Source organism: Eulemur rufifrons, chromosome 7 (genome assembly GCF_041146395.1).
Source record: "Eulemur rufifrons isolate Redbay chromosome 7, OSU_ERuf_1, whole genome shotgun sequence".
Classification (NCBI taxonomy): domain Eukaryota; kingdom Metazoa; phylum Chordata; class Mammalia; order Primates; family Lemuridae; genus Eulemur; species Eulemur rufifrons.
In genome coordinates, this window is record NC_090989.1 from 266233274 (window position 1) to 266250701 (window position 17428).

At 41.5% G+C, this 17428-nt stretch overlaps 1 protein-coding gene across 2 annotated transcripts in view; it reads right to left on the reverse strand.

Annotated features, from left to right (window-relative positions):
• SUSD1 (sushi domain containing 1) overlaps positions 1 to 17428 on the reverse strand; it is a 98636-nt gene that overhangs the window by 40953 nt on the left and 40255 nt on the right. For both annotated transcript variants that reach the window (XM_069474555.1, XM_069474554.1), the window contains exons 7-10: positions 10585 to 10682; positions 9800 to 9986; positions 3850 to 3959; positions 1394 to 1586 (exon numbers count right to left, since the gene is read on the reverse strand). In XM_069474555.1, coding sequence (XP_069330656.1) covers positions 1394 to 1586; positions 3850 to 3959; positions 9800 to 9986; positions 10585 to 10682 — 588 coding nt within the window. The remainder of the gene's footprint in view (positions 1 to 1393; positions 1587 to 3849; positions 3960 to 9799; positions 9987 to 10584; positions 10683 to 17428) is intronic.

Consider the following 17428-nt stretch of genomic DNA (forward strand, 5'->3'; position numbering starts at 1 on the left):
TACTAGTCATTTAGGGTCCACATTGCAAAGGAGAAGGTTACGACAGATTCCCTTCTGAACTTGACACCACAGGACCTCCAACATACTCAAGCTAGAGTTTAGACCTCATCTCTCACCACTGTCCCCAGCTCACTCTGCTCCAGCCATACTAACTTCCTTCACATTCCTAGAACATACCAAGGACATACCTGCCTCAGGACCTTGGCACTTGCCATTCCCCCTGTACACCGAAGGAGTAACATCTATTACAAACAGGATTTCTAGGATGCAACAGATAAACACACTCTCCATTCCAGTAGGACCACTCTGGCTGAGACTCAGTAGAGAACACATTGGGGAGGAAATAATTTGGAACGCCAATGCATTTACAGTTTAGTTTGCAAAACGAGGTAGATTTTATTTCTACACTTTAATTTTCCAAGAATTTAATAATTTGAGGGAATTCATTTTCAAATTGTAAGCATTATTATGCAGCTAGAAATGTATTTGGGGGTTAGGTTTACGATGTCATGAGGTGCTCATTGTACAACCTCTGCTCATACAGATAGGACAAGACAGCCAGGCACAATTTGAGATGAAAAACAGAATAAAAAGTAAATTTTCAGCCTTAAGGGCTGCAAGGTCCTCATTAGCGCCCAATGCATTTCAGAATCTTCTAAAATGTCCACCCAGAAGTGGACCCAAAAAGAGCAGCAGTGAAGATGAGAGAGAGGCCTCAGGGAGGTAGGAGTAGGACCTACCCTATTCTGCTGTTTTCCTTCAAAGGGGCAGCCTCTTCTGGCTGCCCATAAATTTGTCTTTTAAACCCAAAGGATTAAAGAACAAAAGAAACTACAGTGACGTCTGTGTCCCTTCCCACTAGGGGGCGCTGTGGAGTTAATACAGCTGGCTTCTACAATATATGCTTCCTCCAAGGGCCACAAGAGAAGAGTTTCCAAGGAGCCCAACCTTAATTAGACTGCCCTTCTATATGTCAAGTTAATGCGCTTATACACTGCCCAGTCACGAGGCCTCTTTGCCCTGCCGGTGCCCAACACACTGTGGCTCACACTTCTGGTTTCCTGGAAGTTGGTTCTAGCCTGTTGTCTTAAATTTGGGGTGAGAAATAAAACACTGAATTCTCAATCTAGGATTACCAGAGAGCTCTGAATAAAGCCGTCCACGCTTGGTCTATATCCTCTGTGGGCCAGAACCCTGTGGGGAAGGGGTAAGTGAGAAGATTCAGGAATCTTGAACCTCAGACAAATCTAACACAGTTTGTTAGATTAGAACGACAGCCTGAGTCTCCTGACGCCCAAACTAGCATTATTTATGCTCCCCAACCTTGTACAGTTCAGTGCACATATTTAACTTGTTGTGCTGAGGCACAAAACAGAAAGGCGTCTACACCCACCTGCTGGTGCAGTTGTTATCGCTACTTGTGCTGTGTGTTCCTCAGCAGATCCCAGCAGGGTGATAGTCACTGTATAATCAGTCGTCGGGTACAGAACCAGACACACCACTGGAGCTCGCTCCCTCGTTGTGAGGTTAAATGATGTTGCATGATAAAAGTTATCCAGATACCACCTTTGACCCAGAACTTTAAACTGTCATGAGATTAAAAGAAAGCATTGCGTTAAATTTTCTGTCGGCTTGCAGACGTCTAGATTGTAAGCAAAACGGAGTCGAAGCAAGAAAGTTCCTTCTATTTATCCCTACCCACTCAGAGTTATTTTTAATACACTAGCAAGCTAAACTGAGGAAAGACTACAAAGCTACCTTACCTATCCCATTTGACTTCCCTGATAACCATATATAGGACTAAGTTTAAAATGTGTAACTATATCTCAGTTGAATAAAATGTTAGGCTATTCTAAAGTAATCCCCAGTGCCCACCCAAGTAGAAATTGAACTGGGGCTATTGGGCAAAATTCTTTTCATTGTAGAATCTATGGACAAGCCTCCTAGAACAGAGTACTTAAACTTTATGAGGACTCCCCCAGACGATGCATTTGAAACAACTATGCAATGGTACTTCACTGGATCCTTCCTATTAGAGCTCTGGAAAACAGAGCTTCTGATCCACAGAGTCATCAAACCTATCACCCAGTCATACTCTACCCATTGCCAACTCAAGCAGCAGCTATAGGAAGTTATAGGGGAAAAACTCTCGTGAAGGTCCCGTAAGTAATACAATCAGCCCTTGATCAGCCAGTGTGCTTTAGCTGGTGGAGATGCCCATGCGTTTAGTGTCTCCACTGACGCTGGTGTCATTGGCTATCCCACCATCTCTCCCTCCTCATCACTGTCAATCACTCATTCTTCCCCATTAGTTTCCTCAGCTGTCCAAGACCGTGACACCTAGTTCACAGGGATTCCTCTCTCCCAGACTCTTCAAATTCCCTTGGATAACTTAAAGATCCTTATAGATAAGCCATCGAAACTCAGTCTCAGAGTTCCTTGAGGTCAATGCTGTGAACTTCCTCCAGTCCACTCCAGCCACCCATATCTATGGCCACATTCTAGACTGTGTCATCATCAGAGTTGCTCCCCCAGGATCTTGCAGCAGTCCCTATTTCTCTGAACCGCTTACAAGTGAGGCAAAACATGCGTTCCCACGTGTTTGGGAAATATGTATTTACCTCTTTTGTAAACTGCTTTTGAATGTTCACTTTTTTCCCAGTGGATTTAAGAGTGCTTCACATGTTACATAAATTAATCTTTGTCTAACATATTTTAAAAAGCAATATTTTTCAATTTTACTCTTTAATTATTTCTGTATAGGGTATGAAGTAAGAATTATTTGTTTTCTTAACCAAGTTGTCAACTAGTGGTCCTAGAACCATCTATTGAATAAAACCTTCCTTTCTCTACTGATTTGAAAAATCATCTTTATTATATATTAAAATTATCTGAGTACTTGAATATGTTTCTAGCTTTAGTGTTCTTTCTAATATGGAAATTTCACTTGCCCACTTAAAATCCTTTAGTGGCTCCACATAGACATCAAAATAAAATCTAAATTCAAAAGCATGGCATAGGGGGCCCCACGACCTGGCCGCTGCTTAGATCGTTGCCTCATCTTTTCCTACTCTTCTTGCTACTCTACTTGCTCGCAATGCCCGTCTTCAACCTCTCCCCAGTTCTTTCATCTGGCTAATTCCTGCTTCTTTTCTATGACTCAGCATAGTCTTTGCTTCTTGTAAAAAAATTATACCTGGACACACACACACAATCTTCTATTTTATTATTTATTTACTTTTTATCAAAGCACTCATTACACCACATTGTAGTTGCTCATTTACTTGTATTAATGTATTTCTATAAGTTTGAATTAGAATTTCTGGGTCCCAATCCATAATACTCTTTCAGTTAAATGGTTATTGAATACATTAATTAATTTTAATTTAGTACTTACTGAGTTTACTCTCTGCCAGATGATTTGCTAGGCACTAAAAATGACATGAAAATAAATCTTAGTTCCTGCCTGAATTTACTTATAATTTTACTTGTGATGTTTAAAAAAAATTTAAAGTAAATGAGGGCCAACAGCCATGCAATGAATTTCTTAAAAATCCGTGCTCAAATGTGAATTTCGTGGCAAAATAAACTGCAATTATTTAAATGCACTAAAATAAAATATAAGTGTGAAATACCAGGCAGGGAAAATGATAGCACGTCACCAAATATAGTGTCTTTCTTCAATTTAGTTCCCTCATATCCATCTCACATCTCACATCTGCTCTAGAAAGAACAATCACAAACTGTCTAGAGTTCATTCATTTTTAAATACTTTGGATCCTCACTTGGAGATCACCCAGATTTTTAAGTGACACAATCTTTGACAGATAGAAGACGAGATCTTCTTACTTGATATATTCGTTCTGATCCAACTTTCCTAGAATGCCTGTTCAATTTCAAACAAGTTTCATTAAATATTGAAATGTTGAAAATTCCATCATCTTCTAAGAGATCGTCTTCTAAAAGAAAAGAGAGAACATATAGATAGGTTGCATCATCTTAGCAAAACACATCATGGCTAAATACAAGTAAAATTCTGACTCCTTAAGAGAGTCAATTGGGTATTTAACAGGAAGAGCATTAAATCTGGCAACCGCAGACTTAGCTTCAAGTCCTGGTTCTGCAGCTTCTTACTTGTAATGACATCAGCTCAGTCACTGAACCCCCTAAACCTCAGTTTCCTTATTTGTGGAATCAAGGAATCCAGCTTGCTTTTCTTATGTCACAGGCTGTCGTTGAGAGCATCAAAGGAAATACGTTTAAATGACTGTAAATGAATAAAGCTGTGATATTTTTAGAAAGTTAATCCTATCACCTGCATAGTCCATAACAAAATGTCATGAAGGTAAGTGTACCAGTAGCCAGAGAGTCTGAGAATAAGGAAAAAGGTGAATAAAAATCAAAGGCTATGAGTTAAAACTCTTAGGGCGAATGCTTTCCAACCTAAAAAATGACCAGAAAGTACATGACCAGGCAAACAGAAATTTGTTTTCACAGCAGACAGTATTTCAAGAGCAAAAAAAAAAAATAATAATAATCAGAAAGCAGACTTGTTTCAACCATTGTATAGAAAAATTCATTTCACACCTCCTGCAGTCTAATTCAGTCCTACAATATTCTATTTTCTTCATGTAGTTATAAAGGAGAGTTTGGTTACTAATGAATCAAAGAAATCACAAAGAGTCCAGGAGTAATACAGGTAATTTTCAAGGAAAAGCAAATTTCCTAACAAACAGGCCTGCATGTTCTCTACCAATGAGAAAAAGTTAAATGTCTACCAGAAAGAAGCTATTTTATAACTATCTTTAATGTGTATTTCTCCCATGGGAGTCTCTGCTACCTAAGAAGTAATAATGATCACAATAAATTATTCCAGTCAAAATCAGAACTGTCCCCAGCATTTTCACTATCACTGACATTTGCAGCGCAAGGCAATTAGCTGGGAGAATCAAATATTTCTGGCTATAATTGGAAAATGTAGAAATATGGTTATGAGAGAGGATTTGGAGACCTATCATATGTGCTCTCCTTTATCTTCACAAATTTTAACGATTTCATAAGGACATGAGAAATGAAAATTGCCACGTGTATGCATATGATTTTCAGGAACACCAAATGAATATATTAAGAAATATCCCATAAAGCACATGTCTGTTCGCTCACAGAACATAGGCAGCGTGCAGTCTGCGTTGTTTCCATCTCATTGTTGTCACATAAGGTAGCCGTTACAGTCTGAATTCAGGGGAAGATGGCAATGTGCTCACAGGCATCTGGCTCCCACTTCCCACACCCAGTCCTGACAGAGTGACTGAGAATAAGTGAAAATGGGTCAAAATTTGCATCTGGGTTGGAAAGAAGGGTCGGTTGCTATATGCGAGGCAGAAACATAAAGACATTTCTGCTCAGCACAGTGTGGAAGGGACCAGGAGAAAGAAAGACACTGAGAGCTACTGAGCAACCCGCCTTCCAAGGGAAGGACCATGGTCTCCAAGTTTCAAAGGAAGGAACCAGAAGAGAACTGGTGCCCTTGGAAGAAGAAAGACAGGCCACGGGACAGGTCAGTGATGAACGCTCCCATCCAGGGCCATTTAACCCAGTGGGTCTCAAATCCAGTTGCATATCAGAATCACCTGCACACAGCAGATTGGAAGTCATGGTTGGACATCTGTATTTTTTTAAAAAGTTCAACAGGCAATTCTGATAGGCAACCAGAGTAAAAAGTATGTATACTAATAATACTATTGCTGCTACTGCTGCTGATAATAATAATAATAATAGTCCTTCCCCAGCATGCATCAGTAACAAGGGAGGACATGAAAGTAGAGGCCTAGGGACTTGCAGGTCCCACCTGACAGAGACCCTGGTTTAACAGAGGAAGGGACCTGCCTCTTTCCTGCCTCAGTAGGATGTAGCACCACAAAGAAGCCAGGTCCAAGGCCAACAGCTTCACCAATCAAGATAGCACAGTGATCAGAAATACAGCTCAGGGTGGGGGCTTTCTCCCAGCTGCTGCCCGAAGGACACTGGATCACCCAACCCGCAGCAAAGCCTTCACGATGAGATCCGAGATAAGCATCCTAACATTATCCAACCAAAAGTAAGATCAAAGGGAATATCATCCAATTTTATTATGAGGGAAATATCAGACCTAGACAGAACTTTATCTATCTGGAAGCAAAAAAAAAAAAAAAAAAAAAAAAAAAAGGCCTATAAAATGATTTTGTAAAGGAGAGGGGTAGAAAGGGAAATTGTGCTTAAAATGCAAAGAATGAGCATATTTTGAAAAACAAAATCTTGAGCAAAGTATTCGTAAAATTAGGCAGCATCTGTTTTGTATTTTCAATAAAAACTTTAAAAAATGGATTCAAACAAGAGATAACAAGAGAATGTAACAGCAGAGAGGAAACTGGTTGAGAGAGGCAGAAATAAAAAGGGAACTAGATGAGACCCAAAGAAAAGGAAATGAAAGTGCAACAACGGAATTTAAAGTGCATCAGAAATGGTAAAAACTGGACATGTAAATGCATAAATGCCTATATGTGTAAAATGCATATAGATAACAAACTTGTTACATACAGAAGGCAGAGGAAAAAGACGTGGACATAAAAAGGGAAAAATGGAAAACAATGTGGAATACAGGTATTTGAAGAGCCAAAAACAAACTTTAAAAAAAGCAATAGGCCAGGTGCAGTGGCTCATGCCTAACATCCCAGCGCTTTGGGAGGCCAGGAGTTCGAGATCAGTCTGAGTAACACAGTGAGACCCCATCTCTACAAAAAAATAAGAAAAATTACCCAGGTGTGATAGCACATGCCTATAGTCTCAGCTACTCAGGAGGGTAAGGCAAGAGGATCACTTGAGACCAGGAGTTCTGCAGTGAGCTATGATCACACCACTGCACTCCAGCCAGGGTAACAGAGTGAGATCTTCTCTCAAAAAAAAAAAACTTAAAAAAAAATGAGAAGCTGACAATGAAATGCCATATTAGAACAATAATATAAGGGAAGAGAGAGGGGAAGGAATAAAAGGAAGCAAAGAATGCTAACTTCCTTATCTTATTCGGGGAGAAGTTAACATTTCATTCTTAACACTGGAAATAAAAGAAATATACACCCAAATAGTTTGTTTTTTAATGTGATCACTTATATTATAGAATAAAAACAAAATCTATACTGTCTGACTCACTAAAAAAGAGAATCTGTATAGCAAAAAGATAGAAAACAAAAGATATAGCAAAGTAGCATAAAAAAAGAGAAACACTAAGATGACAGAAGAAAGGAAAATCATATCACAAAAAAATAATGTAAGCTGGAAAATCTATCTATTCAAAAATAAAACTTGTCCCAGAAAGGTTCTCAACATAGCTGTCTCCTGTCTCCTAGAGTACACCTATAGCAATGTTATCGAGAAAGCTTTTAAGAAGAAAAAAAGTAGGCAAAGGCATATCATGCAAATGCAAACATAAAGAAATCAAGAAAACCAATATTATTAGCAAAGTATAGTTCAAGGCAAAAAAAAAAAAAATTAAACAGGCTAAGGTGAGCCATTTGGTACTAGTGAAAGAATCTATAATGAAGATAGCAGTCATGAACATTAATATCACAACATCAAAACATGTAAAACAAACCAATTAGAATCCCTAAGAGAAATTGAGAAAAATGGCAATCCAAGTAAGGAAGAAAAAAAAAACCCAAACAAGGAATCCTGAATAGCCTCATTAATAAAGTTGATTTAAGACTAGATCTTACATCACCTACTAGCAAACACTCTACCTTATTATCCAGCATCTATTGAAATTACCAAACTTGGCCAAGTAGTAAGGCCCAAGAAAATGTCAACAAATCCCCCCAAGCATAACAAAATATAATAAAACTGGAAATGAACAAGGAAGTATAATTGTTCTAAATGTTACAAAGGAAAAAAACTACTTGTATAAAACACTTATAATTAATTCTTCAATCAAAGGGGAAATCCAAATAGCAATTATATAAGGCTTTGAAAGTAAGGGTAAAGAGAACATACATTAAAATATCATAAATAATTTTGTAATCAAAGAAAAAAATCAGAACAGTAATTATATCATGACTTGAAAGTAAAGAAAATGCACATCAATGCCTAAGGAATTCTGCCAAAGCTCAAATATGAAAGGGAAAGAGAAGCATTAAAAACTTTTATTATCAAACAGGAAAGAATGGAAATAAGTTGACTTTTTAATGCATTCAACTCAAGAATTTAGAAACAGAACAATATAACCAATTTAAGAGATACATAATAAAAATATGAGGAGAAATTAATGAGTTAGAAAGAAGAAAATTTAAAAACCCAAGAGTTCATTCTTTGGGAAAAGGAAACAGTAATAAAACAGACATGCTAATCAACTTTTGAAAAGAGAGAGAAAACCAAAATTAGAAGTCAGAATAAGCTGGGATTATATAGCCTATAGCCCCAGAGGAATTGTAAGCAAATATACCATGCGACACTTCTGCCGACATATTTAAAATCTCAAACAAATGGACATATTTGAGAAAAATATAAATTATAAAAATTGACTCAAGTAAATGTAAGAAATTTAGACCCCAAGTCAAGGAAGAAATTGACAAAGTTGTTAAAGAATCATCTCCCTAAAGGAGTGAAACTTAAATGATCTTATGAGAAAACTTTAAAGGAAGGGAATAATTCCAAAGGGTATAAACTGTTCCAGAGCAAAAAAAAAAAAAAAAAAAAAAATATGGAAACCTTCCCAAGTCATTTTAAGGGAACCAGCATAACCCCGATAATGAAATCAGACAATGGAATGTGCAGGATCTAGAGGAAGAGAATGACAAATCTGTACCACAGTGCTAAATAGAGAAAGACGAGTAGATACTGAGTAAATGTAGAAACATACCTCACTTCCAGTTGGGATGACTCAATATAAATCCTAATTCTCACTAGATTAACTTGCAAATTTAATCCAATTCCATTTAAAATTTCAGACAGAGGAAAGCAGTCCAGAGACATTAAATAACTCATTACCCAACTCTTCAACACAAAGTTAAAATGCAAAACCAGACCTGCCTGCCTCCAAAGACCACGATTTTCCCAGTGGAAAGTAACTGGAAGAGGTAATCAGATATCAGTAGAAACAGCTGACACTGAGCAGCAACCTGTCATCCTCACTGAACAGTGACAGATGAGTTTCAAGTCCTGGGATGATCTTTTAAAGAAGACATATCTCTCTAAGCCCATAGTGGTTTATCATTAATTTTGTAAAGTTTCTCTAATTGGTCACCATATTAATCATATGTGATCATTGCAACCTCCAACTCCTGGGCTCAAATGATCCTCCTGCCTCAGCCTCCTGAGTAGCTGGGATTACAGGCTCACACCACCATGCCTGGCTAACTTTTCTATTTTTGGTAGAGATGGGGTCTCGCTCTTGCTCAGGCTGGTCTCGAACTCCTGGCCTCAAGTGATCCTCCTGCCTTGGTCTCCCAGAGTGTTAGGATTACAGGCGTGAGCCACCATACCTGGCCCATTTTCCTCTTTTAAATGTCTTTTTATTACCTTCTATCTCTACCAGAGGACTCAGCTGGGAAACAGCACATCAGAGTCCATTCAAACTGGTGCCACTAGGACAGGAATCTCTCCTACTAGACCCGCTGTGATTCTGACCTCAGAGCAACTACATTCCCGCTGAGTATAAAGCTCAGAAAGCAAGTGTGAACTCTCCTGCCCAGATGATTGATTCTGAAAAATGTTTCGCCACAGCCTGTGCTTAGCATTTTCCAGGAGGAAATGAGACTTCACTTCCACCTACCAGCTGTCTGGAAAGCAATGACGGCTGGCACAGAGCGCCCGGGAGGGGCTGTGGATATGCTCACGGTGTAGTTGGCGCCTGGGTACAGGTCTAGGCACACTTCTGGGGTCCTGCTCTCTGTGGTCAGGTTGACCGTCTCCTCGTGAACTGATTCCATCAGGTCCAACTGTTGTCCTTTAATGTATACCTTTGTGAGAGGAAAAGACAAGACAGCCCACCATGACTCTCGTCAATACAACCGAGACTTTGTGGTACCGGATCCTATTCTTCTATTTCACACTGCACTGCTCAACCGGGGAGGATAAATAAGGTCAACCTCTGCTATCTGGTATCTGGTGATCAAGTCTGATCATCCCAGTGATCAATAAACCCTTTAAGAAGTGACATAAATGAGGCATCCCTCTAGGAAGTGCTGTCCCGCACACAAAAGCAGGCAGTCACCACGTGAGGACCGCCCGCTGCATCTGTCACTATGTCAGCAGGTGCGTCCAGGCTTGCTCTGGGGGAGTGAACGCAAGTGCTTGGAAACAAGCAATAATGATGATGCCAAATATAAATGCATCCCCCACATACACACCCTGTCAAGTGACAACTATGTTAAACACAAAGTGTAAAATAACCAAATAATCCAGATATCTTAAAAATCCTACCCACTCTTTTTAAATGCCAGTGGGATTAGAAAGCAAGTAGATTGAGACGCTTGCATGGAAACAAGTCCCTCTGGCTCAGATCCCCATGAGTTACCACCGCCGCCCTAGCAGGGACAAGTAGACCACTTTACTTACCACATACGTGATCTTGGAGTTTATTCCTCCTGCGTTTATTTGCCATCTCACACAGGTGTTATTAAACACTGAGACATCGTGAATTTCTGTCATGATTTCTAAAATAGAAGAAGAGGATTGACTCACGGAATGTATCAATGGGCTTTGGAAAAATCCTAATGGAGATTAGTTTGTCTGCACAGCTGGCGTCTCTGCTGCTCACCATTCATACCGCCATTTGGATACCGAGTCAGGCAGCTCAAGCTGTCCCAGGCCACTCACCCAACTTCCCTTCGTCAGGAATGAGCCTGGCACATTACCTGACTTGGAAGAAAAGGAAAGATTCCTGCTCGAGTATAGGTAAGAATGCCAACCTGCAATTAGCCTCACAGGCCATGGATGTCACTGGCATCTGGAACAAGGCCCAGGAGTCCTGAGTTGAATCTTCCCTACAAAGCACAGGTAAGACCTGCTTCTACCTTTCCCATCCCATCCAGGTGGTGGGGCGCTCTTATTCCCAAGGAGGAAGATGACATGTATCACCACACAGGACCACTCCCCAGGAGCAGCTCGGGGTAAGCTAAATACATTCTCCACAAGGTCCCTAGGTACTTGCGGGACTCCTTTAACTGAAGCCATTGAATCCTGGTCTATCAGGAAGCCACTGACTTCTCTGGGTTGCTTTGCTTCTTTTAAATATTCTGCCTAAATTCCATGTAATGAATTTAGCAATGTGGGCTACCATACTAGGGTCTTGGTTCCCTGAGGTAACAAGCTTCCAGTGGACCCAGTCAACCACCTAGGTGGCTGTTCAGACAGGAAGGGGTGGGGGATCTAGCTTTGTATTTCTTTAAAATTATATTCCCTACAGAAAAATAAGACTCTCTATTTTCAAACGCTACTATCTTGTATACAGAAAACCGTAAGGAATACACACACACACACACACACACCTATTAAAGCTAAGAAAGGAGTGTAGCCAAGTTGCAGGAAATAAGGTAAATGTACAAAAATCTATTGCATTTCTACACACTAGCAATGAACACTCCAAAAATGAAATTAAGAAAACAATTTCATTTCCAATGGCGTCAAAAAGAAAAAACCTCCCTGCAGACGGAAGCCACCATACCGTCATCCCTGGAGAAGGGAATCTCCACGTCACCGAACATGGATATTCCAAGCATCCCTACTGAAGCAGACACCTCTTATGAATTCTTTGAACTCTCTCCGGCTCATCTGCTCACTGTTCCAATCCCTTATGGGCTTTGACAACATGCCCACGTCTTGCCTCCCACTCTGGGGCTTCCCTGCTGCAGCACCCACACTCGTGCACATGCAACCTGGAAGTGCAGGGGAGTTAGAGCCCCATGGGGAGAAGATCTAGTGGATAAGTCCTTCCCCCTTCTTTCCCCTGAAGGGCAGTCCTACGAAGACTTTGTTTCTGCAGCCTCTCAGGACGCTGTGGCACAGAGGGAGCAGTCCTTGTCCTCAGTGGAGACCAGTACAACAAGGCATCCTTATATTGGTTCTCCTTCCTTCCCTGCTTTACTGCCCTTGGCCCCCACTGCTCCTGCTTCCTGGGGTTTTATTCCCTGTTGCATAATAAATATAAGCCCCCTGCCCCAGGCTCTGTTTTCTGGGAAACCCAAGGCAAGATTCCCATCCAGAAGAGTGACAAAGATAATTCTCCCTCTCAGAAAATGACTGTCCTCAACTCAGCTCCTGTCCCTCCCTTCTAGTAAATCTCTTCTCAGCCTCCAAGTGGGAAAGGAAGCCTGAACCGTAGGCACCTGTTGGGGTCAACTCATTTCTCCCGTACTCGGAACCAACACCAGCTTTGAATTAACCCTGGCCTACTGGTCTCTCTGCCCATAGAAGATTTCACATCTTCACTAAATCATCCCATCAGCACCACTACCTAGATTCTACACCCCACATGACCTGGGAAGACCAATGGAGGCAGAGAGAGGAAAATAGGCAAACTCCTGCAAGGATAGCAGGTCACCTATGGCTGTCTAAAGCATTTCAGGATCTCTATATCAATATTTCTCCCCAGAACACAGGTAATTCCAGTCGTGGGCATGGGTAACCTAGGAGATGCCATGGCCTTATCAGTTCACCCTCTTGGATAGCACAAAGATGATGCTGGCCCTGGTCTTTTATCAGCCCGAACAAGCCCCAAATATTCCTGGCCCCTTCCCTGTGCACTGCCCTTCAAAGCCCCAAAGCTCTCGACACCTCTGCTCACGCACACATCCCTCTGCTGCTGACCCAGCACCTAGTCCAAAAGGAAAAGGAAACGTCCCACCCCTCACCTTCTCTCTGAGTTGCCAGTAAAGCAAATTTTCTTCTTACTCTGTGCCCCTCTGTCACCCAAGCAGAGATTAGAAAGGAGTTTTCTTTCTTGTCCTTCCTTTTTGTTCATTCACTATGACAACTGTAAATGGCATCTCGGAGATGCCATCTGCCTCCAGCCTGTGCCATGCTCTCTACACAGATGGGATTCAGATCCAATTATAAAGATGTCAGATATTTCATCCCAGGAAGAAATTTAACAAAGTTTGGTTGCATTTCCCTCTAGGTGTCAACAAATCAGCTGGAGAAACTTCTTTACAAACATATCAGATATTGAACATCTACATTAATGCTGCCCTTTTAAAAGAGATGACTTGGGGTGGTACACCCCAATTCCAATAGTACTGATAATAACTGAAAACATTTCTGAAAGTCTTCTTTGGAACTGTCTCCAGGGCTCTTCCATTCACTCTGCATCACTAACTGATCGGCTGGTGTGGCTATCAAATGCCACACCTCCTACCATGCCAGGCACTGGGCTGTGAGCATGTTCAGAACATCGGTCCTTCCCTCAAGGAGCACGTTGTCTCATGGAGGGAGCAAACAGGCAAGTGGGAAAATTACAACTCAATAAGTTACAAATTATTACACAGCTACACCCACACATCACAGGGCATAGAGAAAGAAAACATCAACTCTCACTGGAGGGCCCCGGAAGGCCAGCTTCATGGAGGGCATGACCTTAATGGATAAATGGTTGGAGATCAGGGAAGACACGTAAGCAGACAGGACAGCAGGTTCAATGCCTGGGACAGTAAGAGGGTGTGGCCCAGAGTGGTGGGGGGGGTCACGTGACCAAGGAGGAGGAAAGATGGGAACTGAGCCCGCACAGGGAGGGAGGACAGGGTCAGACTGGGAAAGGCCTTGCTGGCCAGAGTAGGTGCAGACTGACTCCTACAAGCACAGAGAGCTGAACGCACGAAAATGACAGGAACAGTTTGGGTGTATTTTGAAGAATCAGAGGTCACGAGGAAAGAATACAGCACCATTTACTCTGCGATTACTGTATGTCAGACAGGGATCGCTCTTTCTAGACTCAAGCTCATCTCCCCAGCAGTCGTAAGCAATAATGACGGACACAGTAAGAAGAGCGAACATTCATTAAGTTATTACTATGGACCAGATAGCGTGTGCAGTACTTTAAATGTATCATTTCATTTAATCTTCAAAATAACCCCATGAGCTAGATACTTAATAGATTCAATAGGTCCGTGTTATAGACCTGAGCTTAGAGATGTTAAGTAACCTTAAGCAGTCAAGTCAGGATTCAGAACTAGTTGTGTCAGACTCCACAGCTAAGCACCTTTGCACTGAAGAGGCTAAGACATGAAATCAGATTCCTGTGTAACAAAACGAGAGACAATTCTGAAGGAGAAACAATGGGAGGTGAGGGAGAAGGAACGGCGAGGAGTCCAGACTGAGTGGCAGCCCTTGAGCCTGAGAGTCTCCACTGCTCTGCTAAGAAACACAGGTGGAGGCAGAACAGGGTGGCGAGAAAGAGACTGCCCAACTGTGTTGACCGTATGCTAAATCTGAGTTACCTGCTGACTATTCAGGAAAAAATAGTCTTGGAAGCCATGGATATAGGAATGGAAGTTGAAGCCGTGGGTGCAGGTGAGACATCCAAGTGGGACATAGGGGGTGAGTAGCCCAAGGGCAGAACACTGGGAAACACAGAAGAGAGGTAGGAGGCTGGCAGAGAGAGTGATGTCCAGGAATGAAGGAAAGAAAGGATTTGAAGAGTGTCTCTTCCTTGAAAGTTATCTCCCTTCTTTCCCACCAATCCCCCACGACCTCCTCACTCCTGACCCAAGAAGGGCCTGGAGCAGGTCACCCAGACATTGGGGCAACTCCATCCCTCTCTCCTCTCAGATGGCTCTGCCCTCCTGATGGAGCACCAGCAGAGTCCGATCAGATCTGAGGCTTGGCTTTGGGTAGAGGTAGGTAGAGCAGGTCTTTGGCCTGTCCCACTGTAGAACACTTGGGCCTCTGGCTTAAAAAAAGGAGTTCCCACAGCACCCAGTTGAACTCTCACTGGATTGGGGGCAACAAAGCTTCAATGGGTGATAAAGCAAGTACCTTTGTTTTGCTTTACTCTGTCTGTGCGTGTGTGTGTGTGTGTGTGTGTGTGTGTACACATGCACAAATGTACGTGTACATATATAATGTTATATATTTTGGTATTCTGTTAGCATCTAGTATCACTCTGTGTGTGGTACTTATCATGTTTGTGATTAAATAATGATATAATTAGTTATTTAATAACTACTTCTCCTGAATGTAACTTTATGGTGGCAAAGACCATGTTTATCTCTCTATTCCCAGGCCCTGGTACAGTGCTTGAGACATAGATGCTCAAAAAACATTCATTATTTGGGTGCTTGTTTGAATGGATGGGTGAATGGAGAGGTAAGTGATCAACAATGCTAACTGCTGTGGACAGGGTAAGAGGAATGAGAACTGAAACTAGAACATGAAGTTGGCAGTTAGGTGGTCATCGTGACCTTGCCGAGAGAGCTCCAGTGAAATGGGGGTGTTGGATGCCTGATCTCCCTTCAGGAGGCTGAGAAGAGGAAGGAGGGAGGGAACCTAGACAGATTACTCTCTCAGAAGTCCCACCGTGCAAGGACAGGGGCTGGTCTAGTGTACTCCCTTCATTTCCAATTTTATATCCATTTTCTTTATTTTTGGAAACAGTAAAAGGTCATAGAGAATAAATCCAGGTGATCCAAACAGATGGTCACACTCAGTGTCACTTCTAGTCAAACAGCATCTGACTTCAAAAGTAACATGACTGATCTTCCAATACAATTCACAAACTACCTCCAAAGGCCATTCCCAAACAGGGCTTCCAAAGCAAACACATTTTGATAATGGCAGCAATACTGAAATCAAGTCATGGCTTCTAAAGGTGACTGTTCTGAATAAATGCATGTTTGGCTGTAAAGGTTCTAATATATTTCCTTTCTTTAAGACTAATTTAGAGTCACATAAAATACATAGATAGAACATGGCTTAGAGTAGTGCTTTCCTAAAATGTATTACACCCTTTAGGATGATATTTGGTGGCACATGAATAAATTTTTATATGTTCACTATTGTGTCTATTAGAAAAAACACACCTAGTTCATCAAACTCATAATATCACATATATGACAAAGTGTCCCTAATCAATAAATTTAAATTATAAATTTAAGTTTAAAATATAAATTGTTTTAAGAAATATACTAAATAAATAATACTTTTATTATAGCAAACATTGTCAGGGTGGGGTACAAATATTAATAACTCAAGCTTGGGAGACACTGGCATACGAGAGAGAATGTGGGCTTTCCAGGCTTACAGAACTGAGTTCAAATCCTGACCCTGCCGTTTGCTGGTTACTGAATGACCCTGTGGAAGTTGCTTAACCTTTATGAGTCTTAGATTACTCATCTATGAAATGAAAATAATACTGACTACACAGGGTTTTACGGAGGATGAAACACAAGCAAGCATTAAGGCCCTAGCAGAGCCCTGGGCGTGTGTGTTGGTGGTCGGTCAGCGGTAGCTGTAGTGCTTTATGGTCCGAACATCATACACATATCCAGATACATCCCAGCCATGTGGCTATTCATACAAACGTGGCCATTTATTGCAGCTGACCTTTCTGTTCCCTCTGAAATGTGTGTAGCTGCAAGTGAGCACTCGCTGAGCTGGACAGGAGGGTCCACAACCAAACAGAAGGACAGAGGCTGACGGGAGTCCTGGAGGCATCTGGGCAGTGCCTGGGGCGGGTTAGGGGCCCAGAAAGGATCCTGGCAGATAAACCGCCTGTGTTCCAACAGAGATGTTGCCCTTCTGAGAGCACTGAGTGAGCGGGCGTTAACCTTATAATTATTAACTCAGATTCTAAACATAAAAAGCCAAATGACCTGTGCAGAGTGGAAGCCAGGGAAAGTCTTATCAAGAATGAATCAGCCTCTTTGATCTGGAGGTAAACTGACTCATTAACATCAAGCTTCCACCTGGGGTTTTTCCAGACGCTGAAGTGGTTGCCTAATCCCCAGCTGTCTGGAGTTTCCAGTTCAAACTGGCCTTACCAAAAAAAAAAAAGTCCCACCACCTCAGTAGGGTTCACTCCATTAAAAACATACATAGATCTCTGCTACTAATCCAAAGGATTAGAGGCTCCAAAAATATTCTTAAGGTAATTAAAAACAATCCAGGTAAAATAAAGATAAATTATTCCACCCAGTTTGGAACTAAACATCCAAGTAGAGAAAGAGGGGTAAATGGATGGAGTTAAAACAGAGAACAGAGGTAAAAGCATTCAGGGAGTAGCAAAGAAGTAGAAAACAATGGGGGGGGGGGAAGCCAAAAGTGAACATGGAGGAAAATAAATACAAAGTACACCGAGGGAGCTGGGATGAGGGGGCCTAAAGAAATGGGTGAAAAACAGGAAAAAGAGGAAAGAAGGGGGCAGCTGAGCAAGAGCCATGGTAATGAGCAGCTCTCACACCATTTCCAG